General features: G+C 24.3%; 2 protein-coding genes across 7 annotated transcripts; one reads left to right on the plus strand and one right to left on the minus strand.

The window, feature by feature from the left end:
* Positions 1-184: 184 nt before the first annotated feature.
* On the plus strand, positions 185-21,277 carry LOC122714709 (proline hydroxylase buaE). 4 transcript variants are annotated; one of them, XM_043936309.1, is made up of 8 exons: positions 185-323; positions 1,300-1,734; positions 2,383-2,583; positions 16,396-16,511; positions 19,095-19,210; positions 19,325-19,469; positions 20,039-20,221; positions 20,549-21,277. In XM_043936309.1, exons 2-8 carry the CDS (start codon positions 1,641-1,643, stop codon positions 20,900-20,902), a joined length of 1,209 nt encoding a protein of 402 aa, XP_043792244.1. In that variant the 5' UTR covers positions 185-323; positions 1,300-1,640; the 3' UTR covers positions 20,903-21,277. The 4 variants fall into 4 exon arrangements, with proteins under 4 accessions (XP_043792244.1, XP_043792243.1, XP_043792245.1 ...); XM_043936308.1 differs by lacking the exon at positions 185-323 and having other exon boundaries at positions 921-1,734; XM_043936310.1 differs by lacking the exon at positions 185-323 and having other exon boundaries at positions 921-1,734; positions 2,389-2,583.
* Positions 21,275-26,772, minus strand: LOC122714708 (translation initiation factor IF-2, mitochondrial). Of its 3 annotated transcripts, none has more exons than XM_043936307.1 (11): positions 26,661-26,772; positions 25,364-25,511; positions 24,969-25,282; positions 24,326-24,486; positions 23,250-23,476; positions 22,896-23,166; positions 22,563-22,816; positions 22,217-22,499; positions 21,977-22,141; positions 21,702-21,842; positions 21,275-21,504 (listed from the first exon to the last, which is right to left on the minus strand). In XM_043936307.1, exons 2-11 carry the CDS (start codon positions 25,445-25,447, stop codon positions 21,332-21,334), a joined length of 2,073 nt encoding a protein of 690 aa, XP_043792242.1. In that variant the 5' UTR covers positions 25,448-25,511; positions 26,661-26,772; the 3' UTR covers positions 21,275-21,331. The 3 variants fall into 3 exon arrangements, with proteins under 3 accessions (XP_043792242.1, XP_043792241.1, XP_043792239.1); XM_043936306.1 differs by having other exon boundaries at positions 26,572-26,706; XM_043936304.1 differs by lacking the exon at positions 26,661-26,772 and adding an exon at positions 26,059-26,225.
* Between the last annotated feature and the right edge of the window lie 1,131 nt (positions 26,773-27,903).

Here is a 27,903-nt window from a genome sequence, read left to right on the forward strand (position 1 = left end):
TGAGATTTTTTTTCCGTGGAAAGAAACACCTGAAAAGAAACGCAAAAAAACATGACATGTGATAAAGGTGTGGAAGTGACGCTAAGACAAGGCTAACTTATAAGCGTCTTTGATAATAATGAAACACAAATTATAATGATCAGAGAAGTTAGCGAGGGAAAACCGCGTTCGTAGTGGGGATCGACAAATCTTCCGTTTAGTAATTCAAGATCGTCCACTGGAGTGCAGTACGACTCAAAGCACTGTGGAAGACGCATTGATAACTTAAGTTGCATATAAGGCAAGATATTCCTTCGTATCTTTATCGAAACGACTTGTCGCAGGTTTGTAAAGTTCTGTCTCGCAGATTTTACAGATGTAGTATTTAACATAAGCTATAGTTTGGTAAGACGTAGGCAATATTATATAAGTGTACGGTTAGACTATGAATAATGTAAATGTATAGTTATCGCTATCGCTACGGAGAATCGTATCGATTTTTGAAATTTTTGAAATCAATCTGAAATCGTTACACATAAACATTCTCAGAACTAATATTGTTTTCGCATTTCTGCGATAAAAAATTAAATCGAGTTTATCATTTCTGAAATGCATTGGATAATATTCTTTTATTCTAAATCTTAATATTTGAAATATAATCTACATGCAAAATAATAATACTTCCTAATGTAAATGAAAGTATCAAAATATATGTATTTTACGACATTAAGATGTAAATAACATTATAAATATTCGAATAAAAGTCAAAAATCTTAATTTTATTCGTTTCTTCTTCATATAAGCGCGCGAAATTACTAACGCTCCCCACTCTTTCTCATACATGTGATCGGTAAATTTCGTAAACATTCGTGCATTGGATTTCGGTCCCCACTACTAATGTTCGTGAGTCTTCGTCCCCTTCGGGTTCATTCGGATTACCAAGCGCGCGTTCGCTTAGTTCACTTAGTTCAGTCGAGAAGCGTTTGCGTGTCAGTAGACATCGTACTTGTTGCAATCTTTGTTAATAATCGCCATTCTGTCGATATCATAGCATGTGCCCACCAGTTCACAGTCACGTATACGTTTACCTGCCGCATCACCAGCCCCACAATAAACTCGTCTCTTACGGCTACCGTTAGGGTTGCCGTGACATCATATCTAGTTGTGTCCTTTCCTCTTAGAAAAAACCGGTAACGCCATTGTAAGGTCTGCAAGTTTTCCTTTCGTCTTCTCGTTGAAGAATGTATATTCAGCTGTAACTTAAACGAAGAATCTCTATTGGTGTGCAGTGATAGTATGATTTTTTTTTGGATATTTTAGTGAATTCGGAATCGTGGTTGTATTAGGTGGGTGAGTTCGCACGTGGTAAATGGCAGTGTGCACAAGCATTACAACCTCAAGCCATATATTTTCCGTCCATACTGGTGCTATTTGATCGAACGTAAACGACAAAGATCGAGAAAAAGAAGGAGAAATAATACGAAAAAACAACACGCGCGAAAAAGAAGCAATCGAGTGAACGGAACAGAAAGATCGGGGACAAGATACGAAATTGCGAGAGCAGCCGAAGTCTGTGTAACGAAGAAGGAAAAACCGAGAAAGAAGATAGACAAAGACAGCAATAGAAATCTCATTTCGACGAGTAACTAGCCACAAGCAAGATGAGCTGCTGCACGAGTGCTCCGATTGTAACCCAAACCTGTGAGACTCTTCTGAGCAAGTGTGAAATCCCGATCATCGACCTCGCTCATATGGGTAAGTTTTCACTATTTTATTCAAAATTTGTATAAATCGTTGAATATTACCGAGTAATCGACGCTGTGAATTAAATTGTGAAGTGCAAAGGAAAAAAAGAAAAAGATGTCACAAATCGTAAGATGTCGCATTTAATATCATAGGTCAACTTGACGAAATTAACTGTATTACAAAATTGACATAGCTTAAAATTAACCGCGATGCACGGGCACGTGGCAATACGCGACGAGATATATACACGATATCCTAACGTTCTTAATGACTGACCGTTCCATTCGATATGATGACTTCACGCGAAAGTTCATGGTTATATCGATCATCGATCACTCGATTGTACATCTAAAGAAAAAGAATTGACTATAAAATATAAAAAGTAAACGTTGATATTCTTTTTTTTCTAACCAGAGAGAACAAGTTTTTTAAATACCAACACAAAGAAACAATCTACACTATACTTCTATTGTAACAGTCGATTTCGTACCGAATGATATTCTATATATACGTGTACTTTTCTAAATATATACTGGCAGGATACAAAATCGTTGGCCTTTCGTATGTATTTTTAAACCAACTGTTTTATCACGTGGAAAACGTGATCGTGTTGTGCGCGAGTGTTGTTTGGAGAATTCGGTATAAGGAATTTTAAAGTTTCAGAGGGTGACGCTTTTACGGTTGCTTGGCAACGAGGCCAGGCAACTGGCCAGACAGACAAGCAAACCAACAGAAACAGCTTGGCTGTTCACAGTCAGAGGCACCTACCTCGGGCCCAACGATCCGTTGAGGTCAGAGCCCGTCTCACAAAGAAGGGCCCCTCCCTTGGCGCCCTCCTCGATTCATATAGGGTGTTCTGTAACGTACCTATTCATAGTTATTTTTACAACAAAAATTCATTATAATATTAAGAATATTTTTTATAATTCTTTATATATCATTTATTATCTGGAAAAAATTTTCTATTTTTAATTTCGTTTTTTTACTATTATATTTTGAATATTATAGGAAATTCATTTAAATATAAAAGTAATATTTAAATATATTGTAATGTTATAATAATGACATATATAATAAATAAATTAAATCGATTGTGATATCAATCGAATTAATTTTTTTTTTTTTTGCTTTTATCTGTTTAATTGATTATAAGTACAATAAATAGAAAGAAATAAACTTTATTTATATAGCTTTAATAATTTAGATACAAAAGATATTCTTTATTATTTATAAATCATTTCGTATCATCTGTAATCGAATTGTTATTATTTCTTTATAATGTTTTGATTCCTTTATACTCGAGAATTGAAAACGAATAGTCAAACAGTTCAATAGCAGCTCGGGTGTTCAAACAATTCATTCAGTTGCTAATATTGATAAACCACATTGGCACTTGTGCAACGATTCTATTGACAAATACAATATTGACATTATTAGAATTACAATTATTCATTGTGATTAGATTCTTTAAAATATTTTAAACAATACTTAACATTATAACGAAAATATTATTTTTAATGTTTAATTGATTTTTATATAACGTGAAATCTTTAAAGTTATATAATTATCAATTGCAGATATTGATCGTTGATCAGTATAAAAATATATGAATTCTCGTATAACTTTAATAAAACATATTGATCATATATTTAGATGAAAAAATAGCAACGTTTCAACTCATTATGAAATGTTCCATCGTTTCTCGTTTCATTTTTCTCTACATATTCATTTCGGTTCAATTCAACCGTTTCTTTCGTTTTTATCCACACATATATATTCGATGCTGGATGATAGGCCAACGACTCGCGTATTCGCGTACAGTATTATTAGTATATTAGCATCGTCTTAAAGAGACATGGTATCGTTCAAAAATGTTAAAATCACAATCAATACGGAAATATTATTGCAACGATAACATTAGTCATCGATTATGTAAATAATGTGAGTAAAGTCAATTAAAATTTCTGATATATACATCCTTAGTCATCATTGATTTCTTTATGTCAGGTGTATATATATATATATATATGGTTCCTATTGGATTAGAACTTGTTGAACAATGCTTAGAACGTGTTTTCCAAAGAAACTGCCATTGAATAACAATTGCGCAAAATCTGTACTACGTACTTAACCTCAATTGCAATCGCGAGAAAATTTTTATCAATGCATACAATCGTCCCTGCTTATAATTGGATGCATGACATTGCTTCTTTGTTCTACGCTTCTTATTTCAATTGGCGTTCCCAATTTTACTTTCATCACACGAAGGCAGCCATAACTAATTATCGTCATTACAGTTAGCATCAGTAACCGTCACATGACTTATCGCGATTTTTCAACCTTCTTTAAAACGCTTCCTTTCAAGATGTTTTTGGTCAATATTTGTCTTTAATTGTGTAATCTGGATTCTGTTATAAGTTTTTATTTCTTACTTCCAAATTATAATTGTTGATTAATTTGATCTTTTTATTCATTAATATAAAGTTTCTACAAACAAAAATCTTAAAAATAATTTTATAGTCTGAAAATAATTTCGTCCTTGACAAGATTTTTCAATGATAAAACATGTCCTTTTTTTGACGCTTACATTAACATATATTAAATTGAGGGACACGTGTATTATATATTATATTACAATGTTAATTAGAAACAAAACTAAATGTTCCAATATGAACTGTATCATGTATATGAGTTATGTTATACATATCTTGCATGATCGTGAATCACAAAGTTATGTGATTCCATTCACTTTTCGCATTGTTTGGCTATATTCTGAATAGAAACTGTTTGTCCACATCGCGCATATGCGTATATATACTGATGTAGATGAGCGCTGCGCTTTTTTTCTTTTACATGTGCGCACATTACACGTGCCTGTCCCCCGTGGCCACGATATGCAACGGCGCGAATAAGCGGATGCTTACGCGCAAACCCAAGAATAGACCTTCAGTAATGTAAATTTTTTATTTGTTCGTTACGAAATATCATTAAAATTAATTATTAAATGCATTCTACGAACTGTAGGAAAATTGATTCAATAATTATATCGATCAATTGCTATTCATTTTTCATGATTTTCTGATTATTCATCAACGATATATAATTATTTTTATTTAATAATCTTCTCATGATATTATGACATATATATGATATCAATACAAATATATAAAAAAATAAATAATTTAAGATTGATAAATATTGTTAAATATAATTTTAGATTCTTCTCCATTATAAATAATAAATTTAATGAAACCGCTATTAAATAATGTTGAATCCTATGATCCTTCATTAATTCACGATCAGTTGATCTATAAAACATCGTATATATAACATTTCACACTGAAACAAGTCCAGCAAGCTTTTAATTGTTCCGTGCCAATCATCATGAAAGAATTCGGTCGATAGTGTTCGCGTCCGTAACGGGAAAAACAGCGTGACGCGTGTTTCAAAACCTTCCCACTGAAATGCCGCCATCCTGTTTGTTAGTCCATAGTTCAATGATGAATACTTTTAAACTTTTTCTGTTTGAGGTAATCGTAAAAAAAAAAGAGAAAGGAAAATAGCAATCAAGTTTAACAAAAAAAAAAAAAAGAAATAATAAATCAAACAAATATATATTGCGCATATGCGATACACAAATTACTAGAATAAAATTACTAGAAAATCCCTCCGGTAATGAACTAGAAACATTACCATAAATTCCTCAATTTTGTTGATGAAATATATAAATCTTTTTTTCTTAAAATCTATACATACATATTAACAATAAGAATATTGCAAACATAAATAATAACACAAATTCATTTATTCGTACAAAATTTTTCTTCCTTTCTTTTTTTTTATCTAATCACATTCTCCGTTCCAACAAATACTTCCGAAGTTTTCACATTAACGTCTTTCACACGACATCAATCACGGCATGCACAAAGCGACGAGATTATGGCGAAAGATCGTTTAGTATCCGGAGAAAATACGTAGGCAATAAGTTGCAAAATTCGTACTTGCGCAAATATTATTTACCATGAACATGCAATCAAATGACGTTGATTAGAATCACGTAAATTTTTACTTGGATTATCGATCGAAGTTTGAGTATCGATTAAAGTTTGCTCATTAGTTCATGTTAATTATGTTTTTGTTAGCAAAAAAAATAGTTGCCATCTATAAATAAATTATTTTTTATGATGCATCTCGTATTTAAATTGTTTTGTGAATATAAATTAGAAAATACAGTCAAGTTTTCCAAGAATCAATTGTGACGAACAATGGCAAGCGGAAGTGATGCGAGACGAATGACCGATAGTATAACCAGTGTATAAAAAAATTTCAATGCTAATAAAATTAAAATTACCAAAAAAAAATTTTATTCTAATTAAATTAAAATTAGGCATGTAATAAATGTCACTATCATAAAGTGTGCAATAAATAGAATAAAGATTGAAAAAACTCGAAAGAGGAAATAAATAATTAACGACAAAATAAGAAACAAAAAATAAAGAGACATAACTAACTGTATATATACTTGTGTAACGGAAGATACAGTCAAATAGAAAGGGAAAGGAATGTAGAAAAAATTAGAGAAATTGGGTTATCTTTCTTAAGCAAAAGCTCTGAAAAGAATTGAAATCGTCAATTGCGCGTGTTAAATTGTTATATATGTACTTTCAAGCAGAAAACAGAGAATGGAGCGTAAACAAGGTCGACGGTTACTTTAATCATGTGTTCCAACCACTGAAAAATAATAACATAAAAAAAACATATATTTCTGTATTGAACGTAGCAATTGTTTCCAACATATCACATCTCTTCTTTTTAAAGTGGCACAACTTACAAACATTTATTTTTTTTCAAAAAAACCGAATATTTTGAATACATTAACGCATTATTTTGCAAATAAATATATCAATAAAAAATATATAATAAAGATAATAATAATCAAATCAAGAGAAGTGTCAACATTTTCATATTTAATTCAATTTCGAATTATATTTAATTCATTTTAATTCTTTAATTAAAAGATGGTTTTTGAATCGTAATATTTTTATAAGAAGAATGTAATATTAACGGAAAATTTTACAAATGATAAATTTTGTTTGCTTTCAATCTCAATGAATAAACAAATCGTTAAGATAAATTGAATATTTAACATTTTGTTAAAAAAATATTTAAATAATTTATACCTTTCATAATTGCAATGTATTTATTTTTATGAAACAACAATGCATATTAAAAACAATTGAGATAATATATATCTCATATCTATATATTATTAATATATATATATTAATAAGTTATAGTTTAAAAAAATAATAAAAGAAACAATATTAAAAAACTATAGATGATACTTATTTAATAATATATAAATTTCAAATATATATAAATAGTAAGGTTCTAAAATATTATTAATAAATGTTGATCAAAAGCAAATTTTTAATTCGAAACAATAAAAAAATCTTTTTTCATCTGATTTATAAAAAGATCGTCATAATTGTTAGTTCATCATATTTTGACTTTGTTTATAATGCTTTGTTAAACTTAATCAATTATTAATTTTATAAAAATTAACCAATTTATTTCTTTTAAAAATAAAAATAAAATCAAAATAAAATTTTGATACAATTAACATATATATGATGTATATTAGAAAATTAAAAAACTGCTAGATATATAATTTATAGAAAGGAAAAAGAAACATTTTAATATATATTTAACATAGAAGTAAAATATAGCTTAATTCTTTATTTGAATCAAATATATTCAAGCAAGCATCGATTCATAAAATAATTAACTAGAAATCGGCAAGATGGCCGACTCATAATAAGAAAACAGTTGTTCTAAAAAAAATATTTGAATGGTCTAATATCATGTTTTCTAGATACAAATTTACATTTAGGACGATAATGTCCTAAAGAAGTGATGGAACGGAAATTTTTATTGGTATTGTGCCAGATCCACCTGTGAAATAATAGTTGCTAAGTGGAAAAAAACGTGCTGTATGCTGGCACCAATTATTACTTATTATATACTTATTTATTCGTATACGGTTAAAATATTAACGAATGAATAATGTAGATCATTATCATTGAATTCACTTTCGTCGTTGCGATCGTACGCTTTAAACTGTAACCAATATTCGTGTTACCTGAAAGTTGGTTTGGTATGGTTACAATTTAATTGAAAGCAATTTCTGCTTCCTATTCTATTACTATTCAGTCTTACTTTATACGCATCTGTTACGCATTTAACTTTCTAATAATAAGTAAAATTATAATATAATTTTATTTAATGAGAGAAAATTAATTTTGATATTTATTTTTTCTCTTTTTAATTAATATTTTAATACATTAAATATTTTTATAAAAAAAAATATACAATCTTTTATTGCATCATATTGCAACAAATGTTTTAATTTTTTTATAATAATATCATAGTTTTTTACGATTTTTTGTTAATATATAATACATGATCAATATGATTTTCTCAATTACGTAAATCTTTATTTATTAATTCTACATAATTCTACATATATAATATTTTATTAAAAGAAAATTTTCTGCATTGAATTTCTCATTTTTTGAAGTATTATTTCATTATCAAAATAATCTGCTGTTTCTCAACATAACAATCGTTTTTTGTGATGGATATCTAAGATATTTTTATAAAATCTAAAAGAAAATAAAATATTAAAAAGAACACAAAGAAAAAAAATTTTTACAAAATAAGATTTTATATTCAGGAGAAACCTGATGAAAAGTGGAGTTATCAGTCGACGTCATACAGCGCTTAAAACGTACGTAATTTGTTTTTCTTTTCACACGGTAATCGTATCATAGACGAGATACAGACTAGAGTTGATATCTTATTAGGACTTCGTGTTATATATTCTGAAATACCGACCTAGAAAAAAAAGATTATTCTTATATAATTAATTATCTTCTATAATTTACATAGTACAACATAAGATCAACATAAGAATTCGCTTCATCATTATAAAAAACAATATAGGAATATATAATATTCTATTAATAGTAATAATATTAAAAAATCATCGATAGCATCTTAACTTTAAAACATTGTATACATGTATTATATAGGTAAAATATAAAATTTCATAATTTTTTAAATTGAATTTTATGGTATTTTATTTCTATTCGATCCATCATTAATCAAATATTATTTTAAAACAATTTCTAGGGTGCACACATGACTAGGAGAAAATTTTCACTAGTTTCTCCTGGTACCGGCAGTCTCACCGATACTTTCGCCTTGTAAAACGAATATATATATATATATATATATATATATATATATATATACACACTATATATTGTTACCAAGTAAAGATGTCTTTTAATATCTCGTCTGTCACTGTTTAAAAGAATTGTGTATTCGTATTCTCAATAGATAAAGACAATTTTGCAGTCCACCTAACTGATAAGTTCATGCTTACTAATACCATTCATTTTGAACGTCATGATACGAATACTATCAAGCACATTCTATTCGCTATATTTTTTTACGTTTATTTTTATATACGATAAAACAATTTATACCTAACAATCTTTATTGCAATTATTGAAAGCAAGTAGAATTTTTAAATAAAATTTTTACAAAATTTTTTTACAAAATTTTTTTACAAAATTTCTTACAAATCGTATAAAATTATAATTATAATATATTATATTAATCTTTAAAATATATTTAATAATTTAAAATAAATGATTAATAAAAATCATATAATTTAATTACGAAATTAAATGCAAATAAAATTTATTTAAATATTATTCAAGTTACAAGTTAGAGATAATAAATATCTTATAATCCAGGAATATAATAAAATTTCCATAATTTAAGAAAAATTTAAGAATTTATCACATTTAACATTATATATCACATTTAACACATTTAACACATCAATTTTTTAAAAATTAAGATCTAAGTAAAATAATAAATATTATCAAAAAAAAAAAAGTAGAAATAAAAAAATATTAAACAAAGTAATAAAATTTTCTTTCATAACCATAATATTTAAAAAGCCAGATTTAATACTGTAAATTGATTGAAAAAAAAGAAGGGAGAAAAAATTGTAAATTAAATATTACTAGTTAATAGATTAGGAACATTTCTTTTTTTTTTTTTTTTTTTATAATATTTGTCATTCTAATATTTGATTTCATTATAAGATAAAACAAATCACCAAAGTGGACAATAGATTTTCCAGTCAACTCGTAAATTACCCAGACCACGTCTCGATAAGTCAGCGTGTCGTGGTCACGATGGAATGGTAATTTATACTCGAAGGTTCGCGAAACGACTATTTCAACGACATTCTTTTTTTTTTTTTTTTTTTTTTTTTTGCGCTTGGCACCAACTGTTCGAATTATTCGTTTGCGTTTCGTATGTCTTCACGTGAACAATGAATGCACAGCGCGGCGTCTCGAGATACAAGAATCCAGGATCAACATGATGAGAAAAAAACTCAAGTATAGATATTTGCAATAGATTTCCAACGGCTGATTTACTGCACAGCGATTACACACGATCAGATGCTTAGAAGAGGGAAGGGACGATTTACGATGGCATGTGACGAAAGACCTTCGCCTCCGTCAGCGCTAATGTTCACGGAAACCGTTGCCATTCAGAGTTTCACGTGAATTTTCTCGGCATAGCTAATTGATACGAGCTTAGTCACACTGTCTCCATAGGCTTACTTTTCCGGATTAAAATCGTGTCTGTTGTATCGGAACTTTTGTTGTATTTTATAATAATGATTAAAATATCAGAGTAGACAATTTCTTTTTTGATCACTCGTAGGAATAATGAGGCAAAAAGAATGTGGAAAGTTCCGATAACATTCTCTGTGGTTTCCATTGCGATCGAATGTGTGGTAATTATACACGATATAATTTAAATACACGGAAATTTTTTATTAATTCTTTTTTAAAATATTTAAAAGTTTTTTTTTTAAAGAAAAACAAAATTTTTAATTGAAAAAATTTTAAATAAAAATAATTTTTTTGAAATTACTTTATAATAAACAAAAGTTACAACAAAGTTATTTATTTTAAATTATAAGGTATTATATCGAAAAGTGAAAATTTTATAACCACGGTCCTTTAACTCCGCCAACTCTCCGTATTGCATAAGAAATGAATCACGAATACGCTTAAAGAAGAAAAATATCGAAAATGATCGACTAGACATCGTCGTTTTTTACATGGAGAAACAAATTCATTGCGATGTTACTGCTCATTTTTTATTCATCAAAAGCAATTAACACTTTTTGAATGTAATCGGATCATCTTATTTCGCATTTACCTTCTGTTTTCATTCGGTGTTCGATAGTGAAACTTTTCCTGTATAAATTTCTTTCAGAAACGATCGGAGAAAATTTTTTAGCGTTTTGTTTTATTTCATAAAAAAAATAACGAAGAAAAAATAAAAATAAAGAATAAAAATTGATAAAATAACAATAAAATGAAATAAAAGAAATAAAAAAGTGGAGAAAAGAAAAAAAAACGATTATTCAACTTAATCTTATCAGCAATTTATGTCGCACCTTCTATTTCATTTCTTTGTTTAATATTTTAACCAATCATCTTACTCCGTCGATAAATCTCAATCTTATGAAACAAAAGATTTCACGAAAAAAAAAATATATATATATATATTCTTCAAGATATTTTCTATTATAATAGAATGAAAAATGAGAAATTAAATAGAACAGACATGAGCGTTATAATAAATCAGATCGTTGATAGAAATTAGCTGTCGAAATGATTTTTTTTTTTTTTTTTTTTTTTGAACCTAACCTAATCTAATCTCCTATGTGAAACATACGATACAACAATCTGTGACATTTATGCCAATTATTTATTTCTTTATTGTCACTTGATTTTTTATATCGAGCATTTATCAAATTTATCAAATTTTAACCAATTATTTAAAAAACAAATCAATTTTAATTTGCTAAAAAAAATGTGTAAATAATACATAGTTGATCACATAGTATTTCACATTGGATATTTGATATATTTTATAAAATTCTATATCAATTTTTGATATATAATATATTTATTATTTTATTCTATATTCTAATAGTCTACAATAGTTTAAAACAAAAATAAAATATATGATAAAGAATTGTACATAAAAACTAAGTATATTCAAGAGATTGAACTTTTGAAATTAACTGTATATCTAATCTTTATGAAATTATGGAAAGTACATAATTCAAGTTTTATTAAATAAAATATTAAAATATTATATATATAAATAATTTCTTCAGTTAAAAAAAAATAAATAAAAATTCAACGATCATAATAAGATTACTTTGTAACACGCTAATTGATATACAGTTTTAAAAATTTAATAATGGTAACTCGTAAAAGTACCGTTAAAGCCAATTTTAACGGAGATTGACCTGTTCAGTCGGTTAGTATCCTACCTGGATGTTTGTCGAACTATTTCACGGAAAGCAACCAAGATAAATCGAATGCAAATTTTTCCTGATCGTTATCCTCGTATTATTTTTTATCAAGGATTACAGTTTTTTATCATTTCTTACAGTTACCACTGTAAAGAAATTTTCGAAATTTATATTGTCCTTTGTATATTATCTTTTTACAGATATTTAACTTCGAAGAATATTTGAAGAACAAAGAAACGATTTCTCAAGATATTTGATAAATAGGAATGATTAAATTTTAACTACATATTAAGTAGCGAAAAATAAAAATTGCACAATTCTTTGCAATCGATGGATAAAAATACTTTGAAAGATAGAAAATCTTGTGAAACATATGTTCGCGAATAACAGCGAAGATTATTCACTTCATTTTTGAGTAAAAATTAATTAAAAAAATAAAAAATAAAGCACTTTTAAAAGTTGCTTTTAATTATATATATATATATATATATATATGTTAATAGACATGCAGAGAATTATAAATATGTTAATTGTAATATTATTTTCTTAATATCTGTCTCGTTGATTTCAATTATTTTTAAGTATATAAGTAAAAGAGAGGAACAACAATCTTCGAAGTCTCAAATATGTAATCTTTCTATAATTTCCAAAAACTTAAATTGTAATAAAATAGTTTAATTCTCGTGACAAACATATTCAAAATGATATAGAATTGTATTTAGTTGAGTAAAATGTCACACAAATTAAATTGACTTTCTTCTGCGATAACAGATAAAGTTTCGATAAGGAACGTCGATCAAAGAATCTTAAAACACATGAAATATACGAAGAGATTTTCAAAATTTCATATCATTCGCAGAGGCTTAAATAATAATTATTCAAAAAATGAAAAATAATAACAACTTGATCCTTTTGAGATTAATGAAGTTATTTGAATAATCTTTAAATAAACGATCAATTATTTTTTTTCAATATGTTTCATATCGAGAAAATTTAATTTAATATCGTATCACGTTGGAAATTATTAATAAAAATAAATTATTAACATTTTTAATACGAAAATTAATTAATTAATACGTAGAAAAATTTCCAACAATTTCATCATTATATTGTTAAATCTTTAACGACGCGGTCTTCAGTTTGTTTAGTCAAACAATTTTTTCCAGTAATTACGTTTCCCTGAAATATTCAAACGATTTCATATTATTTTTCCATGAAACGAAATTACAAGGAAATAAAACTGATAACATGATGCGAGAATTTTATGAAAAAAAATTCTTCCTATTTTTGATTTTTGCACAATGTAATCTAGTGTATTCAGTGATAACCAGAAAGACATAGAAACTCAAAGAAGAAACAGATCTATTTTCTCGTCTCTCCCTTCTCGTCTACTTTTTCTTTTCTTTTTCTGTCTGTCGAGTTGTCACAGAAATAGCAAACTATATGCGAAATACAGGCATTGGGACACTTGAAATGTGAACTGGGCCGATTTTATATTAAAACTTATAATATTTATAAATTTTTCAATTTTCTGGAATGGATAAAAAAATAGAACAATAGATAATTTTATAAATATTCACAAATGAAAATGATTTCAAAAAACGTTTATCAATTAATGCGTGAAAAAATTAATTCATACAATATAATATAATACGTTTCAAAAATATATTCCCCTCTTTTAAGTTAAAATATCTTATCCGTTATTTTATTATTTTTCGAATTATGTGGATATATTTGAAGTTCGACAGATTTTTCATTCTTTTATGCCAATTTAGAAATATGTCATATATATTTTGTACTTGTAAACGCTAATTTTTTTTTTGTTTTTGTAAACAAAAAATCAATAATAAAATTCATTTCAAATGTTTCGAATTGTTAAGATCGGGACATTTTAATTAAGGAGAGACAGTGCAGAGCTTTCCATTGTATCAGTTATCAAGCGATAAAGATAGAAATCGATTTGATTGCCAATTATTCCAATTACGATCACCTGGCGCAAAATTTGTTGACATTGATGAGGAATACGTATACGTATACCTTTGTGTAAGAGGAAACGTGTTCATGCTGTGGATTTTTACACGATCTCTCGTGTCACGAAATGAAATCACGTTCTCACGAACGAAGAAGCCCCGAGAAAGCAATCGTCGTTGCCGCGTGGCGTTGAAACAAGATCTATCGGTGAGCGCATCGTGCGTGAATCGTGATAACGTTTCTTATCGGTATCTTGCGAAAAATGAGATCAAGACATGAACTTCGCCTCTTGCTTCAAGTCGCCATTTTTTTTTTTTTTTTTTAACGTTTTTAATCAAAGAGAATCGGAAAAATCTGTCTTACCATTAAAGTTTACGATTTGTTAAATTTATAATTAAAAAAAATCTTTTTTAAATTCTTAAATAATTTTAATTTTTTCTAGCGTAAAAACTAGATGAATAAACAAAGCAAAATTTACATTCACAAGCAAAATTTATAAAGAGTTTAATAGCATAATTGTTTCTGACGATAGATAATAGCATAATTGTTTCTGACGATAAGATATACTTTTATAAGATAAAACTTTCCAACTTTTTTTAAAAGAATTTTAAATAAATATTTTCGAATTAAAAAAATTTATTTTATTTGTAACTTTTTCGAGATACAAAAATAATGTTTTTTTTTTTTAAAAAAAAACTTTTTAAAATTCTAATAGAGAAATAATTTGAAAAGCTCTAAATCTAAATCCAATATTCTACATTTTAAAAACGTTAGAATATCATTATAAAATGATTATACTTAGACACAAGTGTTAAAATATAAATATGGAATTTTAAATCACGAGTTTGTTATTTCTGCATAGTTTCTTTTTATTCGATTAAAAATGGTTTGGAGAAGTCGTGTCACAGTAAAGATCGTATTATCCACACGTTTTCAAGCGATTCCCGTTGTTATTCGTCAATATAATACAACCGGATTATAATACGTCATCAAGGAATTTGATCTCTATAAATAATTGTCGTGGAGTTAATTATCACCGTGACCATTTAAATCATTCTCACAGCTGAAAATCATGCGTAAAAATGTATGTTTTGATAAATATTTTGATGAAATTCATAACTCTATCAGAGAATAAAAATGTAATAAATCTCTTATTAAACAATTGCATGATTTCATGCTTTATATTTCGTGTAATATATATATATATATATATATATTAATATTTCATAAACAAGCAATTATGCATTTTTTTGAAAGAGATACAAAAATAAGAAGATAAAAAATGTAGATAAATAATATAAGTAAAAGATTCTCAATTCAAAATAAAAAAAAAAGTTATATGAATCAATAAATAAAATTTAATAACGTTTGAATTTTAAAAAAATGTTTAAAGATTTTGAAAAATCCTTTATAAACTAAACAAAGAAAAGTAACGTAAAATTTCATCATTCAAATAAATATAAAAAATTTTAAGCTTTATATATTAACTTTAAAATGCCGAAAATTTCAAATTAATTCTAAAATTAAAAACTTGATCGTCAAAACTTATTCATCAATGGATTCTTATAATTTATAAATATATATATAATTTATTAATTAAAAATAATAATTTGTTAAAGGAACAATCTATCCGCGCCACGTATCACAAAAAAAAATTTACATTAAGACATTATCGCTTTTTGTTAGCGTAATTCTAAGAATAAATTTCCTAAGAGGAAAAGTGTTTTCATCTTTTTGCATTCTGCATGCCGATAACCGCGTGTCTATCAATGAGTAGCAATCCATGAATGAAAGAAATGATCGATAAGTACGGTAACGGGGTAAGGAGAATGACTTCTTTAGTAGTATTATCGTACGTATTTATCATGGTACGAAAATACTATTGTTTTAGAAGAAAAAAATATTAAACATTTTGAAACAAGAACACAAATTTGAATATCTATTTGAATCTATTTGAAATTTGAATTTTGGAGACTGGATGATTAAATTGAATAATTTAATTTCTTATTTTGACAAAAATAGTTATAAAAAATTCAATTTTTATTTAAAAAGTTTATTAGAATGATGTAAAAAAACGTAAAAAATAAATTGAAAATTTGAAAATACTCAATAACTTCAAGCAATAACTTCAATCAATGATGATCATCTTTAATAAGAACAACGTATATGGAAATCCCTAAATATATACTTGTATTTCCTCTTCTTTTCTCTTTTCTTTTCATTTCTTTTTCTCCGTTTTTTCTCTTATTCTTTCCGCTTTATTCCTCTAGGGACTGAGAGATGTCCTCAGAAGGGTGTCGTGAAACAAGTGTCTTCGAAACTGGTAAGGGCGCTGTCCGAGAAAGGATTAGCCTTGCTTGTCAACCATGGTATTCCAGAATGCAAGGTACGTATTTTCATCCATATTGATTTCGCATAATTTTTAACCGTCTCTTCTATAATTATCTATAATATTATTACAATTAATATATTTATACAATTATATTTATAGATACAGATATATTACAATTAATATAATATATTTAAAAATTAAACATTGTTTCTAAATTATTTTAAATTTTTGTATCTAAATTACAATTAAATTTGAAATAAAGATCTTGAATCAATATTCAAATATTCAAGTTACTCGCTATTGCAAAGTACTTACACAAGTAATTAAGTTCCGAAAGTTTACTCGACTCGCGTCTCAAGCACTTGATTCATTTTAAGTAAGAAAAGTGCTCGACTCAAATTTCGGATACTTGATTCATTTCGATAACCAGACCTCTATAGCCATATATCTAGCTAGGATATCAACTACTTAATTCTATAAAATAAATTTCGTCCCACTATTTTATACTCAACCATTCAGTTCGATACTAATTTAAGTTTCAAAAAAGTATTTAACTTGATAAATTCTAGGAATTTTATCATAAATAATTCATCATTATCATAATAATTTTATTAATACGTTAATATTATATTATAATATAATTGGAATATACAAATTCGTCCATTAATAATTTAAATCGATTCAATTAATAATTATTGTTATTAATAATAATTTTATTAAATAAATAAATAATTGTGTGGTATGTGTACTTATCAACTACTAATTACAAATTTATTAAATAAAATTTTGATAGTCATACAAATTCTTTTTTCGTATTTTCGATCGCATTACACGCTCGATGAGATTTTACCTTGTAACGAAACTCATGTCCTCGGTTAACTTACAAAATTACTCTCATAGAACCAGAATAAAAGAAGTCAAGGCGAAGTACTTACAACAAAAACCATTATTGAAGAAAAAGTGTATAAAACTTGCAATTTCAAAGAAAAGAGAAAAGATGAAATTAAAAAATAATTTTCTATCATTCGTTAAATTATATACAGAATGATTAAAAAATCATAAATTACTTATAATTTATTTATAATAATAATTAATTGTTCATATCTTTAAAAAAATCATTTGCAGATATTTATATTTTGAACTTTCTCAAAAATATTTAATTCTTTGTCCTTTCTCTACATTTTTACAGTTCTTTATTTTAAAATAAATTTTTAGAAATTTTTAGAAATTTTTAGAAATTGAATAATTTTATGAAATTTTTCAATTTTATAACCAATAAGAGCAATTTAATATCATCAAATCTCAAGCAATAAAACTGCATATCTATATGTTAACAGACAATCATAGAAAGAGTCCATCTTTGCCAAGTGAAGAAGATTTATATGATATTATTTTTTAAAATTAATTGAAAAATATTTTCATTTGATAAACTTCATAATGAAAAAGAAGATTATTATGATCTTATTAATAGTTTTGCAACTTTCGGTTCAACCTGTATTAATAAAGATTTCGCAATGTTTTCATGACAAATTTTTAAGAATCATAAAACAGACGATAAAACAATAAGTGGATCTTACGTGATAACTTTGCTAGTTGACGAGATTTCTTATCCTCAAGAAAAATTATCGTGATCGGTATATTATATTTTTACGAGATAATTTATTCGAAAAAAAATAATGCATATGATCTATTACAAATAGGTTCATATATTTATATCCTTTATCTCTATGTCTAGATTTAATTTATTTAATTCATTTGATGCATGCATTTTACTTCCCCGATTATTGATTAATTTAAAAAGAACAAATATCTGGAATGATTTGTGAATGAATTTTTTTTTTTAAGTTTTCTATTTTTATTTTTATTTTGTTTCTATTTTTATTTAAATCAATTTCAAATAGTTATCATTCCTTAATAAATTATTTATAATTTATTTTTTACTTTTTTTTTATTAATTATCTTTTTTAACACACATATGATGCACATCCATTAAAATTCTTAACAATATTTGAAATAGAATCATTAGAATTCAATAGATATAGTTTTCTAAAAGAAACGAAAAGAAATCAAACTAATAATATAATTCCATTCAATATATATTAAAAATTACTATATTTTTTTATCAATTCTTATCAAATAAAATATTGAATAAAAAAAATATGTATTATTTTTTATAATTTTGATGTATAAAATTTAAAATATTGTATATTGTATCGTAATAATTTTATTAAAAAAATATTACTATTCTTGGATTTTTCTATGCAATCTTCTTTCAACTTTTATAACAAAATGTCATTTTTTATCTTATATTTTTCATATATTTTCCTTTATCATTTGAATATATATTATGAATATCTTTCACAGTCAATAAGATGATATGTATATTTTACAATTCCGCAATTCAGCTGGTTGTGATAACAAAAATAGCACGCATCACTGTGATGAAAAATTCGACGTCATCATTTTTATCGATATCTCAAGGATTACCTGGCAAGGTTTCTGATATAAAAATTTTAATTACATAATGCTTGATGAAATTTAATGAAATATAATTGTAATATATAATTATTTCTATATTTTAATCACTAATCATTTAAATTTTTTTATAAAATCTACAGTTATTATGTATTTTTATAGATGAAGGCAGCGTATAGAGCTTTCGATGCATTCTGTGAACTTTCAGAAGATGTTCGAACTAAATATGAGCGTAATCCTATGGGCAATTACGGATACGTGAAGCCAGGACCGTCAAAGTAAGATTTTTACAATTATTAAAAATATTAATTGATTTTAAATTATTTTCTTTTGATTTTATTAAATAATATTATTTAAAATTATTGTTTTTTTTACCGATCTTTATTATATAGATATACTGATGAAAAAGAAGCTCGACATGTTTTCAATGTGATTGGATGCGGAGGAACTCTTCCGGATGAAGAAGTGCCTGGTTTCAGATTAGCAGTCAACGAACTCGCTCGAGATTTTAAACAACTGTCTGCTATGCTTTTAACTGTAATATCACTTTTTAAATTGTTATTAATTTTAATTTTTTAATCTATATACATATATATAAATAATATTTTCGAATCTAACTTACAAGATTAATATTTTATATTATTCTTTATTAATTTCAATGAAAAGCAATAAAATATTTATATTCAATCTTTTTATCAAAGTATTTAACTAAAAATGGATTTTTCATTTATTTGGATAAAGAATTTAAGCTTTTTAATTCAAAAATTTTTAAGAAAAAGAATTTTTATGAAATTAATCAAATTTATTTGATTATTATTTAGTATCATTAAATTATACAATATTGCATATTAAATTATGCAACATTTAAAACAGTTCTAAATATACTTCTTTTTTTTTTTCTTTATTAATATTTATTCGAAATTGATAACAATTCGAAATTCTTTATAGATTATTTAACAAAAATGAATTTCTTTAACTGTAAGTAACCTTATAAACCAATCTGTCCAATAAACAAACTAACATGATTGGTTTCTTCGGTTGCTTTACAGCCATTAGGTACTATAAAATAAAAATAGGGGCCAATGTATGTGATCTATACCTTATAGGCTCTGGCCGTGGGCCTAGAGCAATCCCCCGATTTCCTGCTCTCGAAGCATTCGCGCATGCTGGAATCTGGAAACGAATCAACTCTTCGTCTTCTTTACTACCCTCCTCTTGGTGCACCGGCACCAGGATTGGCTCGTTGTGGCGCTCATTGTGATTATGGAACTTTCACTTTATTAGCACAGGTAAAAAAATTTATAAAATTTAATAATAAAATGAATATAACTATGATTATATTTAGCATAAACTATATTCTTTTCAAAATATTTCCATCTTCAGATATTAGCAAATTATTTTTCTAAAAGATAATTTCATAATTAAAAAAAATCTAAGACAAATTTTTACGAAATTCATATTTAGAGAATATAACTTATATGGATATTTTTGCTTAAATTTAACTTATATATATTTTTTATTTAAATTTTTTTAATTGATTAAAATATATATTATAATATAATAAAAATAACTTTTATAAAATTAAAAATAATTTTTAATAATCTAATTATTTTTAGGATTGCGAAGGTGGTCTAGAAATACAGTCTCCATATGGAGAACGATGGGGAAGAGTTGGTCATCTTCCAGGCGCTATTTTGGTGAAAACTGGCGATATATTAGCAAATTGGACAAACAATCAATTACAAGCATTAAGACACAGAGTTGTTGTACCAGAACACTGTGGTCGAGGTCGTCATTCCATTGCATTTTTTGTGCATCCAGATACTAACACTCCTATTGAGCCTTTAGATACAAAAATTATAAAAACTAATCAAGAACCAGCTCCGTGTCGTTTACAGAAAAAAAAACGCGGTGTTTTGACTGCATACCATCATATTCAACGTCGTCTTCGAGAAACTTATGCTTCTTAACACTGTTCATAATTATATATTCTTATTTCTAGATAAGATATTTTAGAAAAATTACTATTGAAATTTGTATCGAAATTTAAAATTTTGAAATATTTAAAATAACATGATTTTATGTATTTAAAACATTATAAAACATTATAACTTTTAAAATTAATTTACGAATAATTGACTACAAATAATGTGACAACTCATAATAAAATTTGCCTATATCTGTTTCAAAAAAAGAACAAAAATTTGATTCAAAAAATGATGAAGTATGAAAACTAAAATATCGCATCACAAAACAATAATAAAGAAATTTGTACTTACATTTTGTAAAAATGCATTTTATACAAATAATTTAATTTCTCATTAATAAAGTAGAAGACAATCTAATATTTTGTAATTATTTATTTTATATTGTCCATATATAAATACAACAATACTAAATTAAAATCCAGGATCCCATTCAATTTTTTTTTTCTGTTTTTTTATATTGATACAAATGATAGTATCTCCAGGTTGAAATGATATCATTGGATCTTCAAATCTAAGACCACATTCATAATTTGTTTCTATCGATGACACTTCTTCCTTTAAATATCTCATTGATACTAATTTTCCTATAGTTTTTAAATATTATGATTATTAATTCTTTAATAAAAATATACAAAATATATAGTTTTTATTCAATATTAGTATTAATTCAATAAAAAATAAAATGAAATGAAAAATAAAGAATAATAAATAATAATATAATTTTTATTTTCAAACTAATAACAATAATAATTAACATATTTTTTAATTTTTTTGTTATTACCTGAATAAATATTTTCATTTCCTCTTATTACATGATATAATCCAGATTTTAAAAGAATACCTTTAATACAATGGCAACCTGCAACATTTACTTTTTTGTTTTTATCTTTTATAATAAAATTTTGCAATACTTTTGCTTCTCCTATATTTGAAAAGAATGAGAAATTATTATTATTATTTATAATTTATATAATTATATATAAATTATATAATTATATAATTATATATATATTATATAATTTATATGTTATATTTATATTATTATTATGTTATTACCTAATATCTCTTCAACATCAACTTCAGGCAAAATATTATAAATTTCTTCTTTAATATTATCAATAAGTTTATATACAATGTTATAAAATCGAAGAGATATGCCTCTTTTGTTAGCCTCATCTTTTATCTGTTTAGTTGCATTTACATTAAATCCATAAATAATTGCTAAAAAGATAAATAATGATTCCTGTATTTATAATAATAATGATATGTATTTAGGATATTCTTTTAAAATGTTACCTTTAAATGTATCGGCTAATTCTATGTCCGATTGCGTAATAGATCCTATATCATAATGAACAATGTTTAAGTGGCATATTGTATCATATGTATATGTATCAAAAATATCTAATAATGCTTCAACACTTCCTGCCATATCACCTTTTACAATAATATTAATTGCAGGAGTAAAATTTTCAATTTTATGTTTTTTCTTTTCTTCGGTTACCTTTTCTTTCACCTTTTTCATTATTTCTCTATCTTTTCCAAATAATCTTTTTATTTTTAACATCTTCTTATACTCCTGTAATTATAAAAACATATAAATTTTATTTTCATAAATTATTTTTATAAAATATAAATTTACCATGAGATGTTTTTCTAATTTTTGATCGGCAGCTGCTTTATGTTTCTTAGCTAAAATTTCAGCACGTTGTTTTTGTCTAAATTTTATAACTTCCTGTAGTATTTTATCATTTTCTACTTCTAATATTTCATCTCCAACATCAGGTAATTCTTTCCATCCTATAATTTGTACTGCTTCTGATGGTTTAGCTTCTAAGATAGGATTACCGGAATCATTAAACATACCTCTTACTTTTGCAGATGCTATTCCAGATACTATTTTTAAAAAAGAAACAATTAATGAAAATTACTTTAATCAATTTAATTTTATAAAAATTAATGCAATACATTTTACCTAATAAACATCCTTTTCTTAAAGTACCACGTTGGATTAAAGCTGTCACTAATTTTCCTCGTCCAATATGATTACTACATTCAATAATAACACCTTCCACTAAACCTTCAAGATCTCCTTTTAAATCCATTAATTCAGCTTGTACAATTATAGCTTCTGTTAATTCTCGTAAATTAATTCCTTTTAAAGCAGATATTTTAACACATTGTATTTCACCACCAAGTTCTTCAATTACAATCCCATGTTTTGCTAGTTCATGTTGGACTTTAATCTGAAAGAATAAAAAAAATTGTAGATTTATGTTTCTCAATTTTTTATCTTTAATTTAAAATATTTGAAACTTTAAAACATTACAATGTCAATATTAGGTTTATCGATTTTATTAATAGCCACAATAATTGGAACCTTGGCATCTTTTGCCATTTCTATACTTTGCAAAGTTTGTTCTTTAACACCATCATCAGCTGCTACAACTAATACTATAATATCTGTTATATGCGCGCCTCTATGTCGCATAGAAATGAAAGCAGCATGTCCAGGCGTATCTAAAAATGTTACTCGTTCTCCAGATTCCAATGTTACTAAAATTCAAATATTAATAATTTAAGTATAATTTTATTAAAAATATAAAAATATATTTTTATGCTAATTCCTACTTTTTTTTATATAATTTAATATATTTTATTACTATTTATTACTTCAATGACATTTTAAAATTTTAAAATTTAATTGAATTAAAATTTAATTTTGTAATAATAGAACAGGATATGATTCTTTATAAAAAAAAAAGAAAATAAATAATAGAAAGAAATATATTTTTTTTAATAAGGTTTATTTAATATTATTATTTTTAACATTTGATTTTGAAAATATATAAAGAATTTGTACATTTAATTCTAAAATATTTAAATGAACTATTATACTAAAATTATAATACATATTATTATAAAATTATTATATATATATATATATATATATATATTAATATTAATAATAATATTTTATTTAAATATTATATAATAGTTAAATATAATAATATATATTATATTAATAATATAACTATATTATTTAATATTATAAAAAATATTATAAATTTATATCAATAATAAACAAGTAATAATAGATACGATAATCAGTAATAAATCATAACATTATACTATAAAAATAAATATAAAGAAAAATATACATCAATTAGATTATTATCTAAATTATTATTATTATATATTATGTTTATATTTGATTTCATAATTTTCATAATTTTCATAATTGATTTTCTTGAAAATGAAGTCTTATTTAAAGACATTCTAAGATTTTTCATTTCTGATTTTTTATAAACAGATCCATCCTACTAAATACTGTAAATAGAGAGCATTCTATATAATAATGAAATTTGAAAATAAATGTTTAAAGATAATTAATTCAATACCAACCATCGAAAGCACCAATGCATTGTGTAATACCACCAAATTCAGATTTTGCAATTGATGTATTTCGTAATGCATCAAGTAAAGTAGTTTTACCATGATCAACATGCCCCATTATTGTTACAATTGGATGTCGTTTTATTAATTGAGATTCATTTGGTAGAGGCCTATATAAAATTAAACATATTATATAGTATATTTAATTAAAATGATTAAAAATTGTTGTGTAGTAAAAAAGGATAAAAAAGAATTCAAATTTTAGAAAGTCAAACTAGTCAAATAAAGAAAAAAGTTTTTTATTTTTTATTTATTTTTTAAAGTGAATAACTTATTCATTTTGAAAATTGATATATTGCATAAAAATAATGGATTATCTTATCATTTCTTTTTTTCCTAGTTAGAAGTTTTTATATATTTGTCTTTCTTTTGTACATATATTTGATATCTTAATATTTAGCACAATATTTCCTCAACTAAATAAGTCATCCACTTTAGTGAAGATAAAAAATTATAATTTTAAAAATTATAACTTTAAACTTAAAAATTATAACTTTAAATATTAATTTTTTAAGCTGTGTATATTGATTTTTGTTTTCTTATTTATATATCTATTTTTTTATTATATAATAATCATATTAATTCATACTACCGTTTAGTAATATCTTTATATTCCATATTAGTTTCTTTAATTTTTTTTGATATGAATTTGTGTTTCCCACCAAGATATTTTACTACATTAGTTAATAAAGGCATATTCGTTAAAATACTATTTTTTTCATATGGAAATTTTTTATTTATAAAATAAAGAACATCTAAAACATCATTAATATCCCTTTTGGCAGAATCTGCTAATTCTTTAACTGTCATGTTTTCCCATATTTCTATTATTGGTAATGATTTATTTTTAAATTCTTTATCTATTAAATTATTTAATTTGTCTTCATTAAATATTGTTTTCAGATTCTGAAAATAATTTGAATTATAAATATACATACATACGTACATTTTAATATATTTATAAATTATATTAAATCAAAATCATACTAGTTCTGTTTCTTCTTTAAGTTTTCTTTGTTTAGTAAAAACTGGTGTAACATGATAATGATGATGAATATGTAATACATTCATGGTTTGTATAGTACTATTTATATTTTGTTCCCGCCATATAATTTCTATTACTTGTTTTGATAAACTGTAAATAGATTATATTTAGAAAAAGTATATAATATATATAAAAGTATAATTTTATATATAAATTAAAATTTTAAATATTTAATAATAATAAAATATATTAAATACATAATATTATTAATATATATGTAAACATATATAAATATATTAATATAATAATATAATAATAAATATAATATTGAATGTTTAAGAATAATATTATAAAGGTTATGTTTATGACTTGTGTATAATAAATACACAATAGGAATTGTGTATTTATGTATGTAACATATTTATATATGTTACATATTTGTGTATGTAAACATATATAAATTATATACATATATATATATATATATATACATATATTATAATATATATATACATATATATTATAATATTGAATGTTTAAGAATAATATTATAAAGGTTATGTTTATGACTTGTGTATAATAAATACACAATAGGAATAAACATTATATGCAAATATATTTATTAAATATTATATAATTTTATAAATAAAAAAACAAGTTATTTATAATTCATAACATCAAAAAAAATACAAAATACCTAGATTGAATATATGTTCTGATAATAGAAGCAGCCATATTTATTCTTACATATTTATATACGAAAAAAATATTCATATATTGATATGTTTAATTTATACACTCATAATTTTATATATTATAAAGAAGATACAGAATAAATCTAATATTAACGCATTTTTTATTTCTCAAAAATACTAAAGTTATTTTATTGTTATATTCAATATTATCGAATCGACTCAGAATAATATTGACAATATCAACATTGAAACTGAAATTAAATTTTAATATAAAATTACAAATAAAAACAAACAAACAAATAAAAACAAATACATGTTAAAAAAAAGTTACAGGATTTAAATCATAATTGCTATCATGCAATATCTTGTATCAAAACAATTACAAAGTAAGTCATGCAATTGGAATAAGCTATAATTTCGATTTCGTTGAAGAAAGAGAAAAATTGAATGCTTAATAAAATCTATATTTATCAATACTAAAAATACATTTTTTTTCTTAATATACAAGAATATACCAAAATAATGAAACTGCAACAAGAAGATATTCAAATGCCGTTACATATTATACTTCTCACATCATTCTTTTGCGAAAATTGATACATACTATCCGTTTCTAATAAGTTGACACTTGAAGAGTGCAGATGATAAACTATTAAATGTAATATATATTATTGGCGATAGTTAATAGATGTGAATTTATAAGAAAGTAAATGATACGATTATATTTGTATAGATTGATTTATCTTGCTAAGCTCTATATTTTTCCAAGTACCAACTTATAAGCAATGCACAGTATATTCAACAAGTCATTTTAATTCGTTTTTTTAAATTTTCAACTAAATAAATTTCATATTTTCCTTGAATAAAGTATATATCTCAGAAAACAAAAAATGAAATATTTATATTTTTTAAATTATCTTAATTAAAGATTAAGATACATTGTAGTTTTTAAAACAAAAAATAATAAAAATGTATTTAATTAACATCTTATATATCATATAGTTATGCGCTGTACATACAAAGAGAAAAAATCAATTTTATTTTTAAAAGTACTTTAAATTAAAAATATTTATGAAATTATAAAAAAATTATTTTTAAAATTTTCATAATAGAAATCCCATTAAATGTTAAATCTATCTTATATTTATAAAATTATAAAAAAATTATTTTTAAAATTTTAATAAAAATCCCATTAAATATTAAATTTATCTTATATACAAATTGAATCTTAATTATAATAATATTAATTCAAAAAATAATCACATAAAATTTGAAAATTATTCTAATTTTTAAATAATATAAATTAATTGAATTAATTTCATAAATTCTTATATGACTATCATTTAAATTAAATAATTATTATATATATAAACAAAATTATGATTTGAGTTAAACATATTACAATTATTTTTTTCAACTGTACTGATATTGTTCATTTTACCAATCTTTATCAATCTTTATCTCAAAAACAATATGTTAATATTAAAAATCTGAATAATTAAACGAATAATAATAAATTAATATATAAAAAATATATTTCCTATTTAAAAGTATATTTCTTATTTCATATTTTAAAATAATATTTTGTAATTCGCTAATTTTGCTAAAGATTTAATTATATAGTTTTAATATCTGTTGACTCGATTGATTGAATATTTTGATTTTGTCAAGATTTATATCATTGATTACTTGATATTTTATTAATAATATATAATAATTATATTTAATAAATATGATTTTAGTATTAAATTTAATAATAAAATTTAATTGATTTTATAAAATATGAATATAAATTAATAAGATATAATTAATAAGATACATTTCATAATATAAATATATAGATATTG

Source organism: Apis laboriosa, unplaced genomic scaffold (assembly GCF_014066325.1).
Source record: "Apis laboriosa isolate Shangri-la unplaced genomic scaffold, ASM1406632v1 scaffold34_cov151, whole genome shotgun sequence".
Taxonomy (NCBI): domain Eukaryota; kingdom Metazoa; phylum Arthropoda; class Insecta; order Hymenoptera; family Apidae; genus Apis; species Apis laboriosa.

Bases quoted from the DNA above. Each gene is read 5' to 3' on its own strand.
- LOC122714708 (XM_043936304.1), bottom strand. From the start codon at position 26,135: ATGAATATTTTTTTCGTATATAAATATGTAAGAATAAATATGGCTGCT. The intron at 22,817-22,895 runs GTAAAATGTATT...TTTTAAAAATAG, and splicing joins AAGAAAAGGATGTTTATTAG to TATCTGGAATAGCATCTGCA. The intron at 21,505-21,701 runs GTAATAACAAAA...TAAAAACTATAG, and splicing joins AAATGAAAATATTTATTCAG to GAAAATTAGTATCAATGAGA.
- LOC122714709 (XM_043936309.1), top strand. From the start codon at position 1,641: ATGAGCTGCTGCACGAGTGCTCCGATTGTAACCCAAACCTGTGAGACT. The intron at 2,584-16,395 runs GTAACGTACCTA...TTATTCCTCTAG, and splicing joins CGATTCATATAGGGTGTTCT to GGACTGAGAGATGTCCTCAG. The intron at 16,512-19,094 runs GTACGTATTTTC...GTATTTTTATAG, and splicing joins ATGGTATTCCAGAATGCAAG to ATGAAGGCAGCGTATAGAGC.